Consider the following 25,533-nt stretch of genomic DNA (forward strand, 5'->3'; position numbering starts at 1 on the left):
GACATGAATGTAAAATAAAGGGACTTTGATCATGAAGGTGTGTTTTGGTTCTTCAGGAGAGCCTCAAACTTTTGATCTGAAATTCAAGCGAGCTGAAGACTACCCTATCGACCTGTACTACCTCATGGACCTGTCCTTCTCCATGAAGGATGATCTGGACAACGTCAAGAACCTTGGAACAGACCTGATGAAGGAAATGCAGACCATCACCTCTGACTTCCGAATTGGTGAGGAAAAGCCTTCATGGCAGTGTGGGTTGCGCTATATAGAAGATTTACGATATAAATTATATCAATTTGGCCGAGGATAGAGGTTTTAATACTATTGTTATATTGTGATAATGCATGTTGATGACACAACATAGCAACTAACATCCCTCCACAGTGCAAAGCCACTTCCAAATGAGCAATCCTCACCTCCATGATGGGAAGTAAACAAAGTTTCTTACAAGTAGCATTATCACTAGAGGACAGAGAATAGTTAAACATGCTACACTAAACACTGCAGGAGGATATGCTGACGCAAGCTCGCGCTTTTGAATGTAAACAAAGGTGGTCGGATCAATGCAAATATTGACTGTAATCATACCAAGTATAATATAGTATGGTCAATACCACAGTGATTAGATCGATATTGTGTATTTTTTTTATTTTTTTTTATTGTTTACCAACTCAGGAAATAAGTTCCTGGACACAGGAAGACTTTCAGGGCAGAAACCAAAGGATTTATATCAGAGCCAATAGTAAAAAAAATTTGTTAAAATATTTGATATTGTTACACAGCCATCCTGTGTTTTTATCTGATTATAATTGTGATCAAAAATGTAATCATTTAATGATCTTGAAAATTTGAAGTATCCGTATCAACATTTTTATGACCGATACTGCCCCTTAAACTACTTGATTGGATCAATACACAAATTTGTAGTATTGGCCTGAACCAATATAAAATATCAAACAGAATAATAAATGCTCATTACATTTACATTACATTACAGAAGTGTAGATAGAACCATGTTGCAACAGAAAGTAACCAGATTGTAACGTTAAATTATCAAGTAGATGAATAATAGTTTTGTTAAAATAATTAGGGCTGTCAAAGTTAACATATTATTATCACGTTAACTATAAGTTCTTTTAACAGCAATAGTTTTTTTAACTGGCGATTAACGCACACACGTCCTTTCTGACCCTGTGGCCGTTCCGCAGCGTAGTAAACTGTGGCTGTCTTCACTCGTTACTGATGAGCCACAAGCATGAACATAGCGAGCAGAAATGGCCAAAAAAAGGGTACATTATGCAAATATCAGACCCAAAACCATAGCAAGTTGTTCTCCCGTCAAGAAAGGACTATTTTTATTTGCAAGCCGTCTTCACTGCAGCAAATGTCTAATGCGCGCTTTGTTCAAAGAGATAGGGGGAGCTTTTCTTCCGTGTTTGGATTACAGTCAAGGTGAATTGATAACCTAAAATGTAGATTGTTACTGTGACTGCTTTAGTAAGATGGCATAAAATCTCAACAGAAGTGAAAGAAGGCAAGAAGTGGAGAGGGACCTTTTTATTGCAGTCAGGTCCGTCGAAAGATGTCAAGCCACCTTCTCAAACCAATCACACACTTCCGGCTTCAAAATAAAAGCGCTAGGCTTTACATCCGGTGTAAGTACACTCACAAAATAAAAATGGCTTACATTATAATTACGGTATGCTAGGTCAAAGATGTTGAGTTTTGTTTGTTTTTGAATTTTTGTGGCAGGCGGAAATATTGCGTAAATTCCTTTATAACATGTTCTGGTTGAGTTCTCAATTACATAATGTTTAGCAGGCTGAATATTATACTTTTTAATAAATAGAGAAGGTTAAAACAATATGAATGCTATTAACTTATACAACATGTAATGTAATGTACAGAATATCAGAAGCATTAATTCAGCTTACCAAACATCTTTGACAATAAAAGCATGATTGTAACAATACACATTTTGTGTTAATAATGCGTGAAACTGGTATCGAAACATGGTGTAGCCCCTCCTCTAAATGCAAGTGCTTCTACAGCAGGAATATAATTCTGTATTTCTACAAAATACAAAATCTGACAAGACAATGCAGGTTTTTTTTTAATTGTCATTAAAAGCGTACCGTATTTTTCGGAGTATAAGTCGCACCGGAGTATAAGTCGCACCTGCCGAAAATGCATAATAAAGAAGGGAAAAGAAACATATATAAGTCGCACCGGAGTATAAGTCGCATTTTTGGGGGAAATTTATTTGATAAAACCCAACACCAAGAATAGACATTTGAAAGGCAATTTAAAATAAATAAAGAATAGTGAACAACAGGCTGAATAAGTGTACGTTATATGACGCATAAATAACCAACTGAGAACGTGCCTGGTATGTTAACGTAACATATTATGGTAAGAGTCATTCAAATAACTATAACATATAGAACATGCTATACGTTTACCAAACAATCTGTCACTTCTAATCGCTAAATCCCATGAAATCTTATACGTCTAGTCTCTTACGTGAATGAGCTAAATAATATTATTTGATATTTTACGGTAATGTGTTAATAATTTCACACATAAGTCGCTCCTGAGTATAAGTCGCACCCCCGGCCAAACTATGAAAAAAAACTGCGACTTATAGTCCGAAAAATACGGTAGTTATGTCGTTTTTGTGTTAAACAGTTTAAAAAAGCACAATGTTTAAATGACTTTTAATTAAAACTAATTATCCAGTCTTGGTATTAAAAACTAGAAAATTATCTGTCTAGGGTACATTTAATAATGATGAAACATTATATCTATCTGCGATTATCGCAATTTTCTGATAACAATGCGATTAATCGCGATTGGGTATTTTAATCGTTTGACAGCCCTAAAATGAAGACAACCAGAAATGACACAATATGTTACCGCATACATCAGCAGCCAAATTAGGAACCTTTGTAACCTGTTTTGAAGTAGTTTATTAATTTATTGTTTGCACTCACAGAGAAAGTGAACAAAAATAACAATAGAGTAAAGTGTAGTTGTAAATTTAAGAGATGGTGGCAGTTTATTCTAAAGAAAGGGTCCTCGGTATTTGAGCGTGCATTTCTTAGTTGTCATTCTACATAAAAGTAATGACAGTGTCTTGTTAAGTATGTATTTCAGAAGAAAATGTAAAAAAATATGGAAAACTATTGGTAAATCAACAAACAAATATTCATACTTGTACATAAAAATAGATGTACAATATATGTTCACAATTAATATTGTCAAAATACTGTCTTTTTTTGAAAGGAGTAGCAGATGAATACAGTCTATTAAAAAAAGCAAAAAACATTTTGGATTAGTAAGATGTTATAAACGTATGGCAGACAAGTAGCACCACAAATACTATTGCAATACATTACATGTGGATATATTAAACTAGAGTATAATGTCAAGTTGTCAACATACTAGAACGATCACTAAAACAACAAACCTTACTCAAAATATCATATGAATTTCATCATCTTGCTACAGACAAGTTCAGTATGTTGTTTCCAAGTTAATTTGTCATCAACAATAACTATAATAATAAAAGACCTGCTCAGTGACCTTGTGGTTAGAGTGTCCGCCCTGAGACTGGAAGGTGGTGAGTTCAAACCCCGGCCGAGTCATTCCAAAGACTATAAAAATGGGACCCGTTGCCTCCCTGCTTGTCACTTGGCATTTGGCATTAAGGGTTGGAAGTGGGGGTTAAATCACCAAATGATTCCCGAACACAGCCACCGCTGCTGCTCACTGCTCCCCTCACCTCCCAGGGGGTGAACATGGGGCTGGGTCAAATGCAGAGAATAATTTCACCACACCTAGTGTGTGTGTGACTATTGTTGGAACTTTAACTTTAACTTAAATAATTTGGTTTATGACACCAAGCATATTTTGATGCCTCAATAAATACATTCTCTTCTTCTTTATTATAGCATTTGTCTTTCGTACTAAAAATCATTAAAACATTTTTTTTAATATTAAATGACAATTTTTTCATTTTAAACCATTCAGAAATATTTGTAAATTGACAGTATCAAAAGCCTTGGATAAATATAAAAATATGCCAAGAGTATATTTCTTATCATTTAAATTGTTTGCAATCTTGTCAACAAATTGTAGGAACGCCATTTCTGTTGACATTTCTTTTGTAAAACCGTACTGATGAATATACAAAATACAGTTATCAGACAAATGTTTTCCAATTCTTGTATAATCAAATTTTTCCTGCACTTAAGAAAAGACCGGTAACACAGAAATAGGCTGACAGTTATTCACTAAACTTGCATCCCCAGACTTAAACAAAGGTGTTATTTTGGCTACTTTTAAATTGCTCGGTACGACACCTGACAGAGAGAAAACTTGTGTAAGGGGTTTTAATCATGGAGGAAGCAACTTGTTTTACAAGACTGACACCAATGTCATCATGGCCTGGAGCAACATCTTTCATTTTCAGTAGTATTTGAAGTATTTCATTTGGAGTGGGAGGGTCAAACACCTCCAGACGAAAATAATCATCATTTTAATTTGTCAAAATAGGATTACCTGATTTCCAGCCAATGAGGGGCCAACATTAACAAAAAAAAAATCCTTAAACCCATTTTCTATATCAAGAGAATTAGAGAAATTTCTGACACCATCGGATAACTGAGATGCGATGGAATGCTTCTTGACATTTTTACACAATTTTTCTAACTTTTCAGAGTAATATTTTTTTCTTGGCATCGTTTAGTATTTTAATAAACTGATTTTTTCACCTCGGTTGACACCTTGGTAGCTTTCCAATTATCCAAGTCTGCTTGAGAAAACTGGAGGCTTGATTTTAGTTCCTCAACATCTTTGGACAGGATTAGAACATCTTTAAACATTTTGTGTTCAATGGAAAATTAGAAAAAAAAATTGTGCAGTATTAGTTTGAGCAGACTGTTTCTCTATTGTTGTGACTTAGATGAAGAGCAGAACACATTTTATGCCCAATGTATGGAAAAATCCAAGTAATCCCAAAGGGTTCACTTTTTTTTTCTCGCAACTGTAAATAATAATAGAACTGATGTGCATTTTTTTTTACTTCCTGTTCTTGTTGGCAGCAGCAAAATTACTGGCAAGTGACTTGAATTAGTCTTTTTATTGGTTTTATAACTTTTTGTGCTACTTTTTATCAAACATAAGACAGTTTTTAACAACATACTTCATCAAATTGTGGATTGTGATACACTGCAAAAAGTCAGTGTTCAAAAACAAGAAAAAAAAAAAAATGAGGGGTATTTTATTTGAACTACCGGTAAGCAAAATTATCTGTCAATAGAACAAGAAAACTCGGCTTGTCAAGACTTTCCAAAACAAGTAAAATTAGCTAACCTCAATGAACCCAAAAATACCTTAAAATAAGTATATTCTCACTAATAACAAGTGCACTTTTTCTTGGTAGAAAAAAAAGAGACATTTTTGCTCAATATGTTGAAAAATATTCTTAAATTAAGTAAATGCTAGTGCCATTATCGTGACATAATGATATGCGCTCGGCATCATGATTTTTTTTTTCATGCTTGAAGTAAGAAATTATTACTTTAAAAAAGTAGTTTTATACTTGTGAGTGTTAATGACACAGCTTTGCATCAGTTGATATTCTAGTTTCAAGCATGTTTTACTCAATATAGGTAATCAAATCTCAGCAACAAGCTGTAATATCTTACTGAGATCATTTAGGACAAAAACCCGTAAAACACTCTAACATAAAATCTGCTTAGTGAGAAGAAGTATCTTATCAGACAGAAAATAAGCAAATATCACCCTTATTTGAGATATTCAATCTTACTTAGATTTCAGTTTTTGCAGTGTACTCAGAAGAGTGGATGGTCAGTGCTTTTGTGTGATATATGACAGATAGAAAACTTGGGCCTACTACTTTTGTTTCAGCCTTTTTTCTTGCAACTGTGTATGTATAGCAAATAATACATTGTGATATATATCATTATAGCAGGAGACCCAATATCTATCATGATATAGATTTTAGGCCATATCGCTCATCCCTACCATAGTCCATGAGGAAACACTACTGACAAACGAGTTCAACCATCTTCTCCCTCCGTCAGGCTTCGGCTCCTTCGTGGAGAAGACGGTGATGCCTTACATCAGCACCACTCCTGCCAGGTTCAAGAACCCCTGCACGGGCAACCAGAACTGTACCAGCCCTTTCAGCTACAAGAACGTCCTCAAGCTGACCAACAAGGGTGACGAGTTCAACCAGCTCGTCAGTCAGCAGCAGATCTCAGGAAACCTGGACTCTCCTGAGGGAGGCTTTGACGCCATCATGCAGGTGGCCGTGTGCGAGGTGAAAGGAACCCCCTGCTCCCCCAGCCTCTAATGTCTTCATAAACATTAACTATGAAGAGCTTCTTTCTCAGGAGCAAATCGGCTGGAGGAACGTCACCCGCCTGCTGGTGTTTTCTACCGACGCTGGGTTCCATTTTGCTGGGGATGGAAAGCTGGGCGGCATCGTCCTCCCCAATGATGGAAAGTGTCACCTGGAGAACAACATGTACACCATGAGTCACTACTACGTAAGATCCTACCACCTCTACGTCCAACCAAACATAGATGCTATTTTCATTTGTTGGATGATTTGTGGTTGCCAGGACTACCCCTCCATCGCCCATTTGGTGCAGAAGCTGAGCGACCACAACATCCAGACCATCTTTGCCGTCACGGAGGAATTCCAGCCGGTTTACAAGGTGTGCACTGAGAAGCTACACTGCAAAAAGTCAGTGTTCAAAAACAAGGGAAAAAAATACAAAAATTAGGGGTATTTTCCTTGAACTAAGCAAAATTATCTGCTAATAGAACAAGAAAATTTGGCTTGTCAAGACTTTCCAAAACAAGTACAATTAGCTAACCTTGATGAACCCCAAAATACCTTAAAATAAGTATATTCTCACTAATAACAAGTGCACTTTTCTTGGTAGAAAAAAAAAAGACCTTTTTGCTCATCCATCCATCCATTTTCTACCGCTTGTCCCTTTTTTGGGGTCAATATGTTGAAAAATATTCTTAAATAAAGTAAATGCTAGTGTCATTATCTTGACATAAAGATATGCGCTCGACATTACATTTCTTGAAACCAGCAAACTTATACTAAAAACTAATTTATTGTTCTTAATGGAAAGGCAACAAGGCAACCACTTGTTACTCTCTGGGTCTCAGGCAAATCATATGATCTAAAAATGCATTTTTCCATCGATAACATGACATCATCGCGCCAAGTGCGTGCTCTTTCAGTCAATTAGTGCGCATATATACAGCCCAGCCCTTGGCCAAATTTTTATTAATTGTAAATTTGAAGAATTTACCTGAATGTACATGAACTATTTCTGTTCAAAATTGTTTGAAATGTCACATGTTAAATGTTTAAATATTAACTGTCAGTTTACTGTACTGTGCCAACTGTACTACTATGAGTACGTATGTTATATTGTTTCATTGAAAATAAAACAGCAAAGTCCATTTGGCTGTCATCTGTTTTAATTATGAGACACAATTGTATCAAAGTCATGATTTTTTTTTTTTTCATGCTTGAAATAAGAAATGATTACTTTAAAAAAGTAGTTTTATACTCGTGAGTGTTGATGACAACAGTTGATATTCTAGTTTCAAGCATGTTTTACTCAATATAGGTCATAAAATCTCAGCAACAAGCTGTAATATCTTACTGAGATAATTTAGGACCAAAACACTTAAAACAAGTAAAACACTAACATAAAATCTGCTTAGTGAGAAGACAGAAAATAAGCAAATATCGCCCTTATTTGAGATATTCAATCTTACTTAGATTTCAATTTTTGCAGTGTAGAAGTGTTAAAAATGTGTTCAACTTGTCACATGTCAGTTCATCACACTCATTTCCTGTTCAGGAGCTGAAAAATCTCATTCCCAAATCGGCCGTCGGCACGCTGTCGTCCAACTCCAGCAACGTGATCAAGCTCATCATCGACGCCTACAACGTGAGTGCATGATACCTTTCTTCTCGGATCACACCAGACAGAAACTTCATCTTTTTTAAATTCCCTTTGTAGTCTTTGTCGTCTGAAGTCATTCTGGAAAACAGCAGGCTCCCAGAAGGAGTTTCCATCACCTACAAGTCCATCTGTAAGAATGGCGTGGAGGGAACCGGCGAGAACGGCAGGAAGTGCTCCAACATCTCCATCGGAGATGAAGTACGTACGCTGGCTCTTCAGGTCTTGTCCACTGTAGAACACGTCTCATTATGTCCCGGTCGTCCTCAGGTCACCTTTAAGATTTCCATCGAGTCCCAGAAGTGTCCATCACACGGCAAGGCCGAGAGCATAAAGATCAAACCTCTGGGTTTCACCGAGGAGGTGGAGGTGGTCCTCAACTTCATTTGCAACTGCCAGTGCTCCACTGAGGGCAAGCCCAACAGCAAGAAGTGTGACAAGGGCCACGGCACCTTCGAGTGCGGCGCCTGCAAGTGAGTGCCGCCATCTTTGCTCCTCGCTAGCTTTGCAGACAACTCTGCGACCATCTTCTACACTGCAAAAAGTCAGTGTTCAAAAACAAGAAAAAATAATACAAAAATGAGGGGTATTTTATTTGAACTAAGCAAAATTATCTGCCAACAGAACAAGAAAATTTGTCTTGTCAAGACTTTCCAAAACAAGTAAAATTAGCTAACCTCAATGAACCCAAAAATACCTTAAAATAAGTATATTCTCACTAATAACAAGTGCACTTTTCTTGGTAGAAAAAAAAAAAGAGACCTTTTTGCTCAATAGGTTGAAAAATATTCTTAAATTATGTAAGTGCTAGTGCCATTATTTTGACATAATGATATGCGCTCGGTATTACATTTCTTGAAACCAGCAAACTTATTCTAAAAACTAATTTATTGTTCTTAATGGAAAGACAACAAGGCAACCGCTTGTTACTCTCGGGGTCTCCTAGCCGCTCATGCAAATCATATGGTCTAAAAATGCATTTTCCCATCCATGACATCATCGCGCCAAGTGCGTGCTCTTTCAGTCAATTAGTGCGCATATATACAACCCGGCCCCCGGCCCAAAAATGTTTTATTGTAATTTTGAAGAATTCATCTGAATGTGCATGAACTATTTCTGTTCAAAATAGTTAGAAATGTCACATGGGGCAGCATGGCGTAGTGGGTAGAGCAACCGTGCCAGAAACCTGGGGGTTGCAGGTTCGCTCCCCGCCTCTTACCATCTAAAAATCGCTGCCGTTGTGTCCTTGGGCGGGACACTTCACCCTTTGCCCCCGGTGCCACTCACACCGGTGAACTGAATGATGAATGATAGGTGGTGGTCGGAGGGGCCGTTGGCGCAAATTGCAGCCAACGTCAGTTAACCCCAGGGCAGCTGTGGCTATGAAAGTAGCTTACCACCACCAGGTGTGAATGATTGATGGGTTCTACATGTAAAGCGACTTTGGGTACTTAGAAAAGCGCTATATAAATCCCAGTTATTACATGTTAAATGTTTAAATATTATCTGTCAGTTTACTGTACTATGCCAACTGTACTACTATATGAGTACGTATTGACTGTCATCTGTTTTAATTATGAGACACAATTGTGTCAAAGTCATGTTTTTTTTTTTCATTCTTGAAATAAGAAATTATTACATTAAAAAAGTAGTTTTATACTTGTGAGTGTTGATGACACAGCTTTGCAACAGTTGATATTGTAGTTTAAAGCATGTTTTACTCAATATAGGTCATCAAATCTCAGCAACAAGCTGTAATATCTTACTGAGATAATTTAGGACCAAAACACTTAAGACAAGTAAAACACTAACATAAAATCTGCTTAGTGAGAAGAATGATCTTATCAGACAGAAAATAAGCAAATATCGCCCTTATTTGAGATATTTCATCTTACTTAGATTTCAGTTTTTGCAGTGTACTGATTGCTTGCTGCCTTCCAGGTGTAACGAAGGGCGTATCGGGCGCCTCTGCGAATGCAGCACCGACGAGGTGCGGACGGAGGACTTGGACGCCAACTGCAGGAAGGACAACGGCACCGACATTTGCAGCAACAACGGCGACTGCGTGTGCGGAACTTGCGAGTGTAAGAAGAGAGAGAATGCCGCCGAGATCTACACTGGGAAGTACTGCGACTGTGACAACTTTAACTGCGACCGCTCCAACAACAAGCTCTGTGGAGGTACACACCTGCCAGCAAGTCTTCAATGCAAGGAAATCAATTGAATTTACTGCCTTAACTGGAAAAAATACAATTCATCCTCTTAGTTTGGTTATTTTGGGTTTCATTTTAATTGTGAGTACAATACCGTATTTTTCGGATTATAAGTCGCTCCGGAGTATAAGTCGCACTGGCCGAAAATGCATAATAAAGAAGGAAAAAAACATATATAAGTTGCACTGGAGTATAAGTCGCATTTTTAAGCCCGCGATTAACTTTTTTTGTTTTTTTCATTTCAGTAAGAGTAGCTTCTGCTTTTTGCCAGTCCCTTACAAGTTTCTCGCTTACTCCAAACTTTATTTTTGCTGCTCGATTGCCATTTTCTGCTGCATATTTCACTACGTCCAGCTTGTAACCTGCAGTATATGATTTCCTTTTCGGTGCCATTTTTGTTCAGCCCTTCTCAGTTTTTATAAGTTACCGCCAATGTTGAAATGATCAATTTTCATAGGTACGGAAGTAGTAACAGGTAGCATCTTTTTTTTCCACAATGCACTTCTGCCATGACCCGCCCCCGCCAAATATTTATTGATTGACGTGTGTGTGTGTGACGATTGCTGATATACGCCTAGTCTCTTACGTGAATGAGCTAAATAATATTATTTGATATTTTTACGGTAATGTGTTAATAATTTCACACATAAGTTGCTCCAGAGAATAAGTCGCACCCCCAGCCAAACTATGAAAAAAACTGCGATTTATAATCCAAAAAATACGGTAATATAATTTACATTTGAAAGAAATGACACCAGATTTTTTCATTATGATTGTCTTGTTCTGCTTTAAAGAAACTTACATTAGACTTTCTGCTGTTCTCCATGCTGATGAAGGTCGTTTTGATAGAAATTAATAGAAAGACAAAATCATCCATCCATTCATCCATACCGCTTTTCCCTTTTGGAGTCAATTCAAAAATCAGTCCTCCACGATTTCGCAGGCTTTTTTGTGCATTTTACAGCAAAAGGCTTTTTGTGTTCCCTGTCACTTTAACCTTAAAGAGCACAGGATTGCAACAACAACTGAAAAACAAAAACTGGATTAGTGTTTTACTCGTTTTATACCAAACAGATTTAAAAGTAGACCCTAGATAGGAGTAAAAACACTTTGTCTAATTGTTCTACTGTTACAATTCAAAATAACTAACAATAGTAATAATGATAATTATAGAAATAAAAACCATCAAAGGCTTCTTTATTGTCCATTAGCTGCTCTGTCGTCGTGTAGTGTGTCAGAAAAGGCTTGAGCAAGTAAAATTATTCAGAGATAAAAACACTAACCTATTTATTATTAACCATCTTGAATGGACTTATGCTGTTTTTAACTTGAAGTAGAATGGTAATTGTTTTTTGTGACATCTAGTGGTTACAATAATTTATTAAGTTAAGCTTTGTCATGATTCAGTGAGTTGAATGATGCAGACGAATTTGTCACAGGATACTTTCTAATAAGCTTCTGCTTTGGAGACTTAGTATCTGTGAGTAATCTGCATCTATAATTACTAAACACAAACGCCATCTTTTAGACTGCACTATTTTTCAGTTAAGGACGTATGTCTAGCTTGTGTGCTTAGCTGTTGTGTAGCTGCTAGCAGGAGTGTGGTTCCCCAGTCTAATCAAGTTGGCATGATAATAGATTTGGGAGCTTAGCAAGCTTTGTATGTCACCAAGTCCTGCTGTGTGCCTTCAGGACACGGGCGCTGCGAGTGCCGTGTGTGCATTTGCGACGACAACTACACAGGAAGTGCCTGCGACTGTTCCCTGGACACGTCCACCTGCCTGGCCAAGAACGGTCAGATCTGCAACGGGCGTGGCACATGCGACTGCGGCATCTGCAAATGCACCAATCCGAAATTCCAAGGCCCCACCTGCGAGATCTGTCCCACCTGCCCCGGGGTTTGCGCCGAGCACAAGTGAGGCACACTCGCTTTCTTGCCTTTTTTGTCGGCGCTGCGGCGTGACGGTTGAAAGCATTTAAGTTTTGTGTCCGCAGGGAGTGTGTGCAGTGTCAAGTTTTCCAGGCCGGCGAGAAGAAGGACACGTGCGAGCGCGACTGCAGCGACTTTGTGTTTATCAAGGTGAAGGACCGTACAAAGATGCCTCAACCCACCGACCAGAGCTTCCCGCTGACCCACTGCAAGGAGCGCGACGCCAACGACTGCTGGTTCTACTACACCTTCGCCATCAGGAACGACACCAAGGAGGTCTACGTGGTGGAGATGCTGGGTACAAAATGATGATTTGTTAGAACGTCACTGATGATAACCGCAGTGCAGCCGGGAAGTATTGACAGCGCTTCACTTTTCTCATATTTTATGTTATAACCTTATTCCAAAATAGAATCAATTCATTCTTCTCCTCACAATTCTACACATAATACTTTATACACTGCAAAAAGTCAGTGTTCAAAAACAAGAAAAAAATAAAATAAAATGAGGGGTATTTTATTTGAACTAAGCAAAATGATCTGCCAATAGAACAATAAAATGTGGCTTGTCAAGACTTTCCAAAACACATAAAATTAGCTAACCTCAATGAACCCAAAAATACCTTAAAATAAGTATATCTTCACTACTAACAACTGTACTACTATATGAGTACGTATTTTCTATTGTTTCATTGAAAATAAAACAGCAAAGTCCATTTGGCTGTCATCTGTTTTGACTTTGACACAATTGTGTCAAAGTCATGATTTTTTTTTTCATGCTTGAAATAAGAAATTATTACTTTGAAAAAGCAGTTGTATACTTGTGAGTGTTGATGACACAGCTTTGCAACAGTTGATATTCTAGTTTCAAGCATGTTTCACTCAATATAGGTCATCAAATCTCAGCAACAAGCTGTAATATCTTACTGAGATAATTTAGGACCAAAACCCTTAAAACAAGTAAAACACTCTAACATAAAATCTGCTTAGTGAGAAGAATGATCTTATCACACAGAAAATAAGCAAATATCACCCTTATTTGAGATATTTAATCTTACTTAGATTTCAGTTTTTGCAGCGTAATGAGGATATGAAAAAGTTGTTGTTTTTTTAAATAAATTTTTGCAAACGTATTAAAAATAAAAAAATTAAATCTCACGTACATAGGTATTCACAGCCTTAGCTCAGTACTCAGCCTCATGTATTTTTGAATACGATGCCACAAGCTTGGTACACCTATCTTTGGGCAGTTTCGCCCATTCCGCTTCGCAGCACCTCTCGAACTCTGTCAGGCTGGATGGGAAGTGTGGGTGCGCAACCTTTTTTTGAGCTCTCTGCAGAGATGCTCAATGAGATTCAAGTCTGAGTTCTGGCCACTCAAGGACATTTACAGAGTTGTGCTGAAGCCATTCCTTTGATATTTTGGCTGAGTGCTTAGGGCCGTTGTCTGAGTTCAAGAACGCTCTGGAGCAGGGTTTTTTTTTCCAGGATGTCTGTGTTCATCTTTCCCTCTATCCTGACTAGTCTCAGAGTTCCTGCCACCGAAAAACATCCCCACAGCATGATTCTGCCACCACCGTGCTTCACAGTAGGTTTGTTGTTGATCTGATGATGAGTGGTGCCTGGTTTCTTTTAAACATGACGCCTGGCATTCATGCCAAAGAGTTCAATCTTTGTCTCATCAGACCAGAGAATTTTGTTTCTCATGGCCTGAAAGACTTCCAGGTGCATTTTGGCAAACGGGTACGAAGAAATGCCTTCCGTTTGGCCATGCCACACCTTGTGTGTGTGTGTGACAATCATGGGTGCTTTAACTTTAGCTTTAACTATACCAGAGGCCTTGTGGATTGCTGCAGAGATGGTTGTCCTTGCGGAAGGTTCTCCTTCGTCCACAGAGGATGGCTGTAGCTCTGACAGAGTGACCATAAGGTTCTTGGTCACTTCCCTGACAAAGACCCTTCTTCCCCGATCGCTCGGTTTAGACGTTTGGCCAGCTTTAGGAAAAGTCCTGGTGGTTCCAAACTTCTTTGATTTACGGATGATGAAGGCCACGGTGCTCATTGGGACATTCAAGGCAGCAGATATTTTTCTGTTCCAATTTCTGTAGGCCTCTAAAAATCCTGTCTCAGAGGCCTACAGACCATTCCTTCCACTTCATTCTTGGTATGTCATGTGTGGTACCTTTTTTATATATTGGCAGGTGTGTGCCTTTCCAAATGATGTCCAATCAACGGAATTGACCACAGGTGGACTCCAATTAAGCTGTTGGAACATCTCAAGGATGATCAGTTGAAAGAGGATGCACCTAAATTTACTTTTGAGCATCATGGCAAAAGCGGCGAAAACTTACATATATGTGATTTCTTAGGTTTTTTTTAAATAAATTTGCAAATATTTCTATAAAAAATATTTTTCACATTTTCATTATGGGTATTGTGTGTAGAAGTTTTGAGGACAAATAGGAATTCATTCCATTTTGGAATGAGGCTGTAACATAACCAAATGTGTAAAATGTGAAGCGCTGTGGATACTTTCCGGATGCACTGTATGTCGGCCACATTAGACAATAGAGGAAATGTGTCCATAAGTATTTCATGAAAACGTAGTACGAGCGCAGGGTTAATAAGATAGATTTAACAGAAAAGTACATTTTAGCTTTGCTAATCAGTGTTTAATACATATTGATGTATAGTAATAATAATGATAAGCATACATGGTGTTTATTTGTACATTCACTATACTGTGTATATATATATATATGGTGAATATATATATATATATATATATATATATATATATATATATATATATATATATATATATATATATATATATATATATGTATATACACACACACACACAGTACAGGCCAAAAGTTTGGACACACCTTCTCATTCAATGTGTTTTTTTAATTTTCATGACTATTTACATTGTAGATTGTCACTGAAGGCATCAAAACTATGAATGAACACATGTGGAGTTATGTACTTAACAAAAAAGGTGAAATAACTGAAAACATGTTTTATATTCTAGTTTCTTCAAAATAGCCACCCTTTGCTCTAATAACTGTTTTGCACACTCTTGGCATTCTCTCGATGAGCTTCAAGAGGTAGTCACCTGAAAGGGTTTTCACTTTGACAGGTGTCATAGTAACTTTTGGCATGTACTGTATATTCAGTGTAATTACACTTTCCAGTTGTTTTTTTTTTTAATAAATTTTTTTTTTTAAATATAAAATAGAGTGCCCAGCAGGCCCCGACATCATCCCCATCGTGGCGGGCGTGGTGGCGGGCATCGTGCTGATTGGCCTCGCCCTGCTGCTCATCCTCAAGCTGCTCATGATCATCCACGACCGCCGAGAGTTCGCCAAGTTCGAGAAAGAGAAGATGAACGCCAAGTGGGACACGGTGAGTCGCTCCTTGATGACGGAATACCACGTAGGCTCTTCTAGCAAGTGTTGCCATGGGGACATCTTGCATCACATAAATACACTGGGCCCTTCATTGGTTAAAAAAACATGGTTGACATAAAAATGTCTTCCTTGATGTATTATTGTTTGGGTTTTTTAATCTATTTTTTGAAAAATGAAAAACATGCTGACATTTGCAATTTAAGCAGAGCAGTGGCGTCCTAAAAAGTCTTCAATCCAATACATTGAATTTAAGGCTTAAAAATGTCTAAAATTACCTTAAAATCTTATAGAAGGTCCTAAATCCAATTTTGAAAAGTCTTAAAAATCTATTAACTTTAATTTAAAACATGCATAAACTTCTGACTTGCTTTTAAACATTATGATTTTTGAGAACGCTATAACGTAACTACAAAACGGAACTCAAGTAGGCTACCTGTGCTGCCCGGTCAGAATTGATCAAGCACGACCTGGTGTGTGTGCGCGCAGCGCTCTTGTTACAGCTTAGCATAGCAGCGGAGAAGGTAAATGAAAGGCCACAACAAAGCCAAATTACTTGCATCAGATGGGTAAGTGTAAGTTCAACGATTTGTGGCTCCAGAACGATCAATGTAATGCATGATCAATGCCAGTGCATGGAAACATATGAAGTGTTTAGGACCTGGATGTGAAGCTATAGAGGAGGAAAGCGTTTAACATTGCGGTGAAAGTGAACGGATTGATGATGTAAAAGTCAAAAATCCGGGATAAGTCTGTGTCAAAAGCTGCTGAAATGCCACTAATACTTGCACAACTATGCAAGGATCAACTTAACCCCACCAAAGGAGATCAATATGAGATGTTTACTAGTGAAACCTTACTATTACATACAGTAAGCATATGCTAATTTCTCTGTGGTAGTAGTGTTCACAGCAGTATTTTTTTTTTTTTAAACTTGATTCTCATATATACTGTCATTTATATGATTTATTCCCAATAATTTCAGGTCAGCTTTTAATGCCTAATCTTTTCTCCAAGTCTATACAGCAACTGACATTAAAAGCTATAAAGGTTGTCTGTTTAGTGTTTACACTTAGTTTATGGTTGGGTGAGGAAAACAAGGAAGATTTGAGAATGTCATCTTGTCATACTTAGATAAAAATAGTCCTTCCTTAGTAGAAATATGTTTTACAAAAGTCACAAAAAACAGGTAAAAATGTATTCATACTAAATGAGCTGAGCACATTTGAAAGTTATCCACATTTTTCACATCCAAATTCTGTTTGAGGTTTGCAAGCCTTCTTTCTTTTCAGACAGTCGCTCTGTCTGAACTCTGTTTGTCACAACTTTGTGCAGATTAGTACAGTATTTGTTTTAATCTGTTTGCTTAATTCTGACAAAACACTGCAAAAGTAAACCATTCAGCTTTGGTAGAGATGCTAACAGTCCCTTTCACAGTCAATATATTCCTTGACCATTGTTGTTGTTACATGAAAACACTTGATATCAAGCACCAAGCACCTTTTGCAAGAACACAGTTCATGGCAAATCTGAAAAATGGCTGTTATGATGTTGCCTGGGTTTTTTTCTAAATTAGTTTATAATAGTCATCTGGTGTCTTTAGTTAGTTTAACCATTTTGTTTTCCAATGAGAAACAGCAGTGAATGAATTCATATACTTACAATTCATTCTGGCCCTCTGATTTTCCTTTATCTTTGTACTTTTTTTGTTTGTATGGATATAAAATGGTTTAAAATTCTTTCCAATAGTTTTAAATTTGACTTGTTGAAACCTTCACAGACCCTGGCAGGTGTGTTCAAACTTGTTTCCATTGAGAGCCTTGGACTTAAAAAAGCAAGGGATGTTTGTGGCCACTTTGGGTTTTTTTTAATTAGTAAAATGACAAAAAAAAAATGGTATGTTTAAAATCAATGCTGTGTTATGGTTATTAGTAACAACATTTCACAATTTTCTTTCAGACATTGTGCCTTTGTTGTACTTTTCTACTTTTGTTTTGTTTAAATTACCTATTTAAAAATCATCTCAGTGCCGCAAATAGGCCCTTGAGCATCTTTCAGGTCGAGGGCCTAATTCATAATGGAAGCTGCTGAGCGATCTGCACCCCACTGTCCACAAGCTGGTACTGCATGTCCCTATGAGACAAAGACAGGAAAGACGATCACAGAGTTGGAGGTTGAATATTAATAGCATATTACTGCAATCTTTCTGTGGTGGGTGGATTGTGTCTTAATTTGCCTAGCTGGCCATGACTCAGGTAGACAAAAAAGGGAGCAAAAATTATGAGGAGCAAAACAAATTTGCTTAAAAATACAAAAACTTAACTTAATTTTGTCACTTTTATTGTCAATGTCCGAAGCAAGAGGGAGGTGCCACTTATTGCTTTTCGATTGGGGTTGAGGGCTGGGCTTCCTGTTGAGAAGAGCAATACGTGCTTACATGTCAAAATCTACACGGTGTCAAATGAGACCGGAACAGTGCTTGGATATGAATGAATGAATGAATGAAATAAGTTTATTTCGGTCATACAATCAACCATCAACCATTTTGTGTGACCAGTTTAACAGCACAGATTATACATATTTAACAATCATACACATTTACACACAAAAAGAAAAGCAAAATAATGACCGAAAAAGGAATAGGCTGAAGCCAAAGCTTATATTTGCCTATCCTATACATTCACTGAAAATTAGATTGCCTGGAACATCGTTAAAAAAAATCAATGTGATGAAAGTAATCGTTGCTATATTTTATAATTTTCAATTATTTCACCTTTCAAGGTTTTCTCAAACCTTAACAAAGAACTACATGTCTTCAGCTCATCACTGAGCTTGTTCCACCATTTAACTCCTAAAACTGAAATGCATTTGTATTTTATACTCGTTCTTACTTTACCTATTTCAAAGATCAATATCCCCCGTAAATTATAGTTTTCCTCCTCTTAATTTAAATAACCTAAGAATACACGCTGGAAGGCTGTTGTTCTTTACTCGAAATGTTGATATGTCACGAAAAACACCATTTAGATCAGGCCTCTGCAATTATTTTGACTCGGGGGGGCCACATTTAGAGAAAAAAAATGTGTCTAGGGGCCGGTATATCTATTTATGGGAACACTAATACAAAACCTCACAATAATGTCTGATTGAATGCTAAAAGCGTTATGACAGACCGCCTTAAAAAACGTATTGGAATTTTTTATTTTTCTATGAACGATAAAACACTGAATATTGACAAAATCTGAATGTCACACCCCCTTTCGATCGGCATATCTTACAATCAAGTGAAACGCAACAAAAATGTAACAAACAGTGAAATATGAACGCGAAGGGTACAAAATAAACCCACCTACAATCTGATATTTGCTGAATTTCCCCCAGGGATCAATAAAGTACTTTTTATTCTATTCTATTCTATATATCACTAAGCTTTAGAACTTTGTTGTGAAAATCTACTTCCGCATCTGTGGAAACGCTTCCCACCCACACTGCTTGGTGCCTCGTCTGAGCTGCTGTGACATAGATTACCATAGTAACTAATTAGATGACCATAGTAACTAATTATATTACCATAGTAACTAATTAGTTTACCATAGTAACTAATTAGATGACCATAGTAACTGGTATATTATCCATAAGTGCAGATTCCAACCATTGAAATACTTTCTATAGTTCAAGACTTATGGTCATTAGAAAACATGACTGCACATAATAATGGCAGCTACAGTTTCCATCTTAAAGATGTAAGAATAATTTTTGGGAATGTCCGGCGGGCCAGATTGAAAAGCTCAACGGGCCGCATGTGGCCCCCGGGCCTTAATTTGCCCAGGTCTGATTTAGATAATACTCTGTAAATATAAGTAGGCAACACTGATCCCTTCTGCTATGTCTTCTTATTCTCTGGCAGACCAGGTAGGAATAATATGTGTTCAGAAACAGACTCATGAGGCTATCAGCTGTACAAAGTTGTAGCGACAGACAGTCCCATTATGATGTGTTTTATGTGGCAGGGTGAACAGGTAGCGCCAAAAATGTATTTGTGGCGGTCAGCCACAGATTGATGGGAAACACTATATTAGTTGAGTTTTGGCTAATAATACTAAAGTATTAACATGAGCATATCTCCTTCTCTGTCCTCCAGGGGGAGAATCCCATCTACAAAAGTGCTGTTACGACGGTGGTCAATCCAAGGTACGAAGGCAAATGATGGAGCACTGTCTTCTCTGCCATGGAAACACTGTATGGAGGAGCAAAAGAACCTGGGCTGGTCTGAATGAGGGGAGGCAGCAGGCTGTAATTTTCTCACTTTTTAATACTTTTTCTGCTCACCAAATGTTAGTCCTACTATTTCATTTGGTCCCAATAACTCTGGCTATGCAACATCCCCATTGTGTACAGTCTTGTCTATGTATGGGCTTTTATTCCTATTTTGTATGGTTTTAAATGCTTTTAAATGTGTGTGGTACGGAACCGTATGTTTTTTTTCTTTTTTTTTGTGAAGTCATTTTTATAAGAAGTTGATACTGGATGTCATAAGAAAGATTCTGGTCCAACAGATGTGTACGCAAAATGAGTGTAGTGTTTGTTGTCCCTTGCGGAGCTAAAGTGTTATGTTTGGGTTCTGTGTGAAGCCATATTAATGTTCACGGAGCACGGGTGCTTGTTTCCCAGCATGCAACAATCAGTTGAAAAGGAAAAGACAGATGTACTTTTTATTGTTGTCTTTAGTGCCACCTTTTACTTTTTTCAAAGCCAACTCAGGTCCTTAACTCTTGACAGCATTGCCAAATACTCACATACATGCCTTTTATTTCTTTTTCTTTGACATTAGTAACTCAATGGCAATGTAAAGTCGCAGGACATAACGATTGTCATCTAGATCAGGGGTTAGGGGAATGTTCTAGATTTATTTCAATGTTTTTGTTTTTTTAAATGTTAAGACCGAAAGATTCCATTTTATGTTCTTTTCAAAATGTTTTTTTTAAGAAAAATTACACATCCACAATTGCCATTCTTGTACTTCATTAATTATTTATTGAATAAAAAAAAAAATTAAATAATTATTTTTGCATACGTTTTTTCAACGCTGTTTATCTTTCTATTAAAGGGGAACTGCACTTTTTTTTGGAAATGTTGCCTATCGTTAATAATTATGAAAGATGAAGACGGATGTGTTTTAAAAAAAAATGCATTCTAAATATTAAATAAAAGTAATCTTACAACGGAGCCAATAGGAGGTCCTCTATTCCGCCAATAAAATCTGATAAACATCCAATAAGCGCCAACAATACTCCATTTACATTTCGTGACTTGAATATTAGTGATATTAAAGTTAAAGTTAAAGTACCAATGATTGTCACACACACACTAGGTGTGGCGAAATTATTCTCTGCATTTGACCCATCACCCTTGATCACCCCCTGGGAGGTGAGGGGAGCAGTGGGCAGCAGCGGTGGCTGCGCCCGGGAATCATTTTGGTGATTTAACCCCCAATTCCAACCCTTGATGCTGAGTGCCAAGCAGGGAGGTAATGGGTCCCATTTTTATAGTGTTTGGTATGACTCGGCCGGGATTTGAACTCCCAACCTACCGATCTCAGGACGGACTCTCTAACCACTAGGCCACTGAGTAGTGCTAACACAGACAAACTATAGTGGCGCCGTGATCACAAGCTTGTGTGCCTATTTGTACATCATCGAGTGGTCAGCTGTTTCCTTGCTCGTCAAACTTTATTGTCGATCCTAAATCATGCCTCTCACCTGGATAGTAGAAGGACGAGGATGTAATCTGGCAACTTGGTACACCTTGACAGCCAATTTATACCCGGAATTGTGAAAAATGACACGAAAAGACGCTTGGTTCTACACCCCCCCCCCCCCCCCCCCCCTTTTTTCTTTGTGAGGATTATGACTCATTCTTCATCTAAAAGGAACAAAAACGGGATTCTATCAGTCGGCACCAGCAGACATTGTACAGTAAGTGATGTCTTATTGTGATTGTTGGCTCTCATAAAGTCTGCAGTGAGTAATAATCAGTAATGTTGAGGGGAAAAAAAGTGAATGTCGTGATGTGTTTTTGACATAAATACATCAATATAATTATAACATCTCATGTATACATACATCATGTAAATAAAACCTTAATGGATGTGTTTGAGGGTTTATAGGCGGAATAGAGCGACTCCGTTGTAAGCGGACTTTTGTTCGCATTTATTTACTGTTTAGAATGCTTTAAAAAAGAAAAAACATTTTAAAGTTAAAGTACCACTGGTGTGGTGAATTTACCGTCTGCATTTGTTCCACCCCCTGGGAGGTGAGGGGAGCAGTGAGCAGCAGTGGTGCTTGGGAATCATTTGGGTGATTTAACCCCCAATTCCAACCCTTGATGCTGAGTGCCAAGCAGGGAGGTAATGTGTCCAATTGTTATAGTCTTTGGCATGACTCGGCCGGGGTTTGAACTCACAACCTACCAATCTCATGGGGGACACTCTAACCACGGTTTTTGTCTCACGGGCAGTATAGCTCTGTTGGTAGAGTGGCCGTGCCAGCAAGTTGAGGGTTCCAGGTTCGATCCCCGCTTCCACCCATCCTAGTCACTGCCGTTGTGCGCTTGGGCAAGACACTTTCCCCACCTGCTCCCGGTGCAACACACATTGGTTTACTTAGATATTGGGTTTCACTTTGTAAAAGCGCTTTGAGTCACTAGAGAAAAGCGCTATATAAATATAATTCACTTCACTTCACATAAGACATACTTGCCAACCTTGAGACCTCCGAGTTCGGGAGGTGGGGTGTGCGGTGGGGGCATGGTCGGGGGGGGCGTGGTTAAGAGGGGAGGAGTATATTGACAGCTAGAATTCACCAAGTCAAGTATTTCATATATATATTGGGCTTCACGGTGGCAGAGGGGTTAGTGCATCTGCCTCACAATACGAAGGTCCTGAGTAGTCTTGGGTTCAATCCCGGGCTCGGGATCTTTCTGTGTGGAGTTTGCATGTCCTCCCCGTGACTGCGTGGGTTCCCTCCGGGTACTCCGGCTTCCTCCCACCTCCAAAGACATGCACCTGGGGATAAGTTGATTGGCAACACTAAATTGGTCCTAGTGTGTGGATGTGAGTGTGAATGTTGTCTGTCTATCTGTGTTGGCCCTGCGATGAGGTGGCGACTTGTCCAGGGTGTACCCCGCCTTCCGCCCGATTGTAGCTGAGATAGACTCCAGCGCCCCCCGCGACCCCAAAGGGAATAAGCGGTAGAAAATGGATGGATGGGCATATATATATCCTGAAAATATGCAAACAAAACTGTGTTTAGATAATTGATACTTCAAACTTGTATAAATAAATCTTAAGGAATATAACATAACTTGGCTTCTGAGAGCTTCAAAATGTAATGAATAAAATGCTAAAGTTGTTGATAAACAAGCAATTATTTTAATAATTAAATATGGTCATTTTAAATGAATTATTATGATAATTTAAAATGAATTATTTCAAATATGTTTATTTTAATTCTATGGCTGGATGTAATAAGGAGTCAGAAAAAATACAAATACAAATACAATTAATTTTGATGTTTTTAGCAAAATATAGTAAAAATGTATTTAGTTTTTTTTTTTTTTTTTAATTAATAAATATATTTATTTTTAGGTAAGATAAACATAATAATACAATTTGTCTCTAGTCTGGATGATTTAGTTCTTGTCACCCTGTTGTCCTCCCGTTGTGAAAAAAGGCTGTCCTCACTCAGGTCCGCATGGAGCTGGAGGGGGCGTGGCCTCCAGCTCCGGCTGAAAATCGGGAGAATATTTGTCCCGGGAGGTTTTCGGGAGAGGCGCTGAATTTCGGGAGTCTCCCGGGAAATTCGGGAGGGTTGGCAAGTATGACATAAGGATTGTGAATGATAGGCAAAATTCGGGGAAAAAAATGCAGTTTCCCTTTCATTTAAGAATGTTTTTTTTGGTGAAAGATGAACTTGATAATTTTGACTGTTGTGTGTAAATATTAAAGTGTTCAAATTCACCGAGCGAACCGTGCCATGTTTGTCCAATCACGTCTTTAAGTTGCTCCTCTCTGCTCGTGACGTCACCAGCTCCCGGAGCCCTCGTCCCCTGATTGGTGGAAAGTCTCGTCCAATGAGAAGGCTCCTCGGCAAAGTTGTTAACCCCCAACAGTAGCACTTTTTAGTGACCACCTCTCTATAGTTTCAACCTGCCGCTCGGCGACAAGGATATGGACACTTTAACACCAACACGTTTTCTCGATACGGCTGGAGAGCACATCATGTGTTTTTTCCCACCATGACACCTGCTCGTTGTGTACTTTAGTGATTTCAAGCTGGAGGAGAAGAAGCAGCAGCAGCTGGGCTAGCCTTCATGTTCTTTAGCTAGCTGCGTCGTTTTTCCTCTTTTCTTTTTTTTTTTTTTTTTTTTAACCGCTCACTTGAGGATTCCACCTCGGCTGGAATGAGGAAAAGTGCAGGACTGCGTGGAAGGACGTCACAGGCGTAAGTACCTCGGTCGTACCGTGGAAAAAAAGGCCCGTCGTGGAGAAGTGTTTGCTGGCATCAGATGATTTCAGACACGCAATCAAATTCCCGAGCAGCTCAGCTTTGGATGTCGTTGACGAGAAGCCGACAAGGTGGAAGTTTCTAGAAAAAAAAATGTCGTGTGTGCCGACTTGACTTTTTTTTTTTTCCACATGACTGACAAAAACAGAAGGTCGCAAACGTCATCATCTAGTGTGGCTGGTCGGAAAGCTCTCCGTGTTTGACCTTAGAAAGTACTCGTTTGGCTCCACGCACACTTTTCATCTTATTCCAATGCCGATGTTGATGTGCGAAGCGTTTTTTGGTGCGGAGTTTTTATGTGTGAAAACATTGTTTGCTCACTGGCTCGGGGCGTGTGGCTCAACAGCGCCACGTAGCCTTAGTGGTGGACTGGGGAAGTGCGTGGCCTTGACCCTCCTCCCCTACATGGGCCTGATTGAACAAACATGATCTCCCTAAAATGTGCACAGCATGTTTTTATTTCTCTTTATCTTAAGTATACTTAGATATACATTAGAGTAGTCAGTATAAAATTTGTACAGCAGTATAGTTGTGGGGCGGTATAGCTCGGTTGGTAGCCGTGCCAGCAACTTGAGGGTTCCAGGTTCGATCCCCGCTTCTGCCAACCTAGTCACTACTTTTGTGACCTTGGGCAAGACACTTTACCCGCCTTCTCCCAGTGCCACCCACACTGGTTTAAAAAAAAAAAAAGAAAGTAACTTAGCACTTTGAGTCACTAGGGAAAAGCGCTATATAAGTATAACATTTTGTTTTTTAATCTACTATCCAATGGAAAGACAGTATTATCGAAACCAGTGTTTTTCAACCACTGTGCCGCGGCACTCTAGTTAAAGTTAAAGTACCAATGATTGTCACACACACACTAGGTGTGGCAAAATTATTCTCTGCATTTGACTCATCACTCTTGATCACTTCTGGGAGGTGAGGGGAGCAGTGAGCAGCAGCGGTGGCCGCGCCCGGGAATCATTTTTGGTGATTTAACCCCCAATTCCAACCTTTGATGTTGAGTGTCAAGTAGGGAGGTAATGGGTCCCATTTTTTTATAGTCTTTGGGCTCCTACCGATCTCAGGGCGGACACTCTAACCACAAAGCCACTGAGCAGGTGTGCCGTGAGATATTAGCTGTGTCCTAATTCAGGGTCTGCATTCTTAGAAGGCCGCTTACGTCACAACGCCGTGCGAAGGCTGTCCCAATTCATTCAAATTCGAAGGCTCCTCCAAATGCAGCCGACGAATGCGCCCTGCTTTTCCCGCGTCTATCCTCCGTGGCCTCCCATATCCCAAGATGCTTTGCGTGCCTTTGTTCCACCCGGATCTTTTTGACGATGGCGGCAAATACAAGCAGCGGCAGCGAATGCACTTTCAAATGTAAGTATCCTCCGCAGGCTACA

At 38.6% G+C, this 25,533-nt stretch overlaps 2 protein-coding genes across 2 annotated transcripts in view; both read left to right on the forward strand.

Moving 5' to 3' along the window:
- LOC133618577 (integrin beta-1-like) overlaps positions 1–21,014 on the forward strand; it is a 51,593-nt gene extending 30,579 nt beyond the window's left edge. Inside the window, exons 5-16 of the mRNA XM_061979072.2 lie at positions 57–227; positions 6,111–6,349; positions 6,423–6,578; positions 6,654–6,749; positions 7,926–8,015; positions 8,088–8,228; positions 8,298–8,500; positions 9,969–10,207; positions 11,933–12,155; positions 12,236–12,468; positions 15,410–15,576; positions 19,720–21,014. Coding sequence (XP_061835056.1) covers positions 57–227; positions 6,111–6,349; positions 6,423–6,578; positions 6,654–6,749; positions 7,926–8,015; positions 8,088–8,228; positions 8,298–8,500; positions 9,969–10,207; positions 11,933–12,155; positions 12,236–12,468; positions 15,410–15,576; positions 19,720–19,785 — 2,024 coding nt within the window. The 3' untranslated portion in view covers positions 19,786–21,014. The remainder of the gene's footprint in view (positions 1–56; positions 228–6,110; positions 6,350–6,422; positions 6,579–6,653; positions 6,750–7,925; positions 8,016–8,087; positions 8,229–8,297; positions 8,501–9,968; positions 10,208–11,932; positions 12,156–12,235; positions 12,469–15,409; positions 15,577–19,719) is intronic.
- A 2,720-nt stretch (positions 21,015–23,734) lies between these two features.
- Positions 23,735–25,533, forward strand: part of LOC133618576 (enhancer of polycomb homolog 1-like) — a 72,469-nt gene continuing 70,670 nt past the window's right edge. The window contains exon 1 of the mRNA XM_061979071.2: positions 23,735–24,079. The gene's annotated coding sequence lies outside the window, so the exon portion shown is untranslated. The remainder of the gene's footprint in view (positions 24,080–25,533) is intronic.

This window comes from Nerophis lumbriciformis, linkage group LG19, assembly GCF_033978685.3.
Source record: "Nerophis lumbriciformis linkage group LG19, RoL_Nlum_v2.1, whole genome shotgun sequence".
NCBI classification, from domain to species: domain Eukaryota; kingdom Metazoa; phylum Chordata; class Actinopteri; order Syngnathiformes; family Syngnathidae; genus Nerophis; species Nerophis lumbriciformis.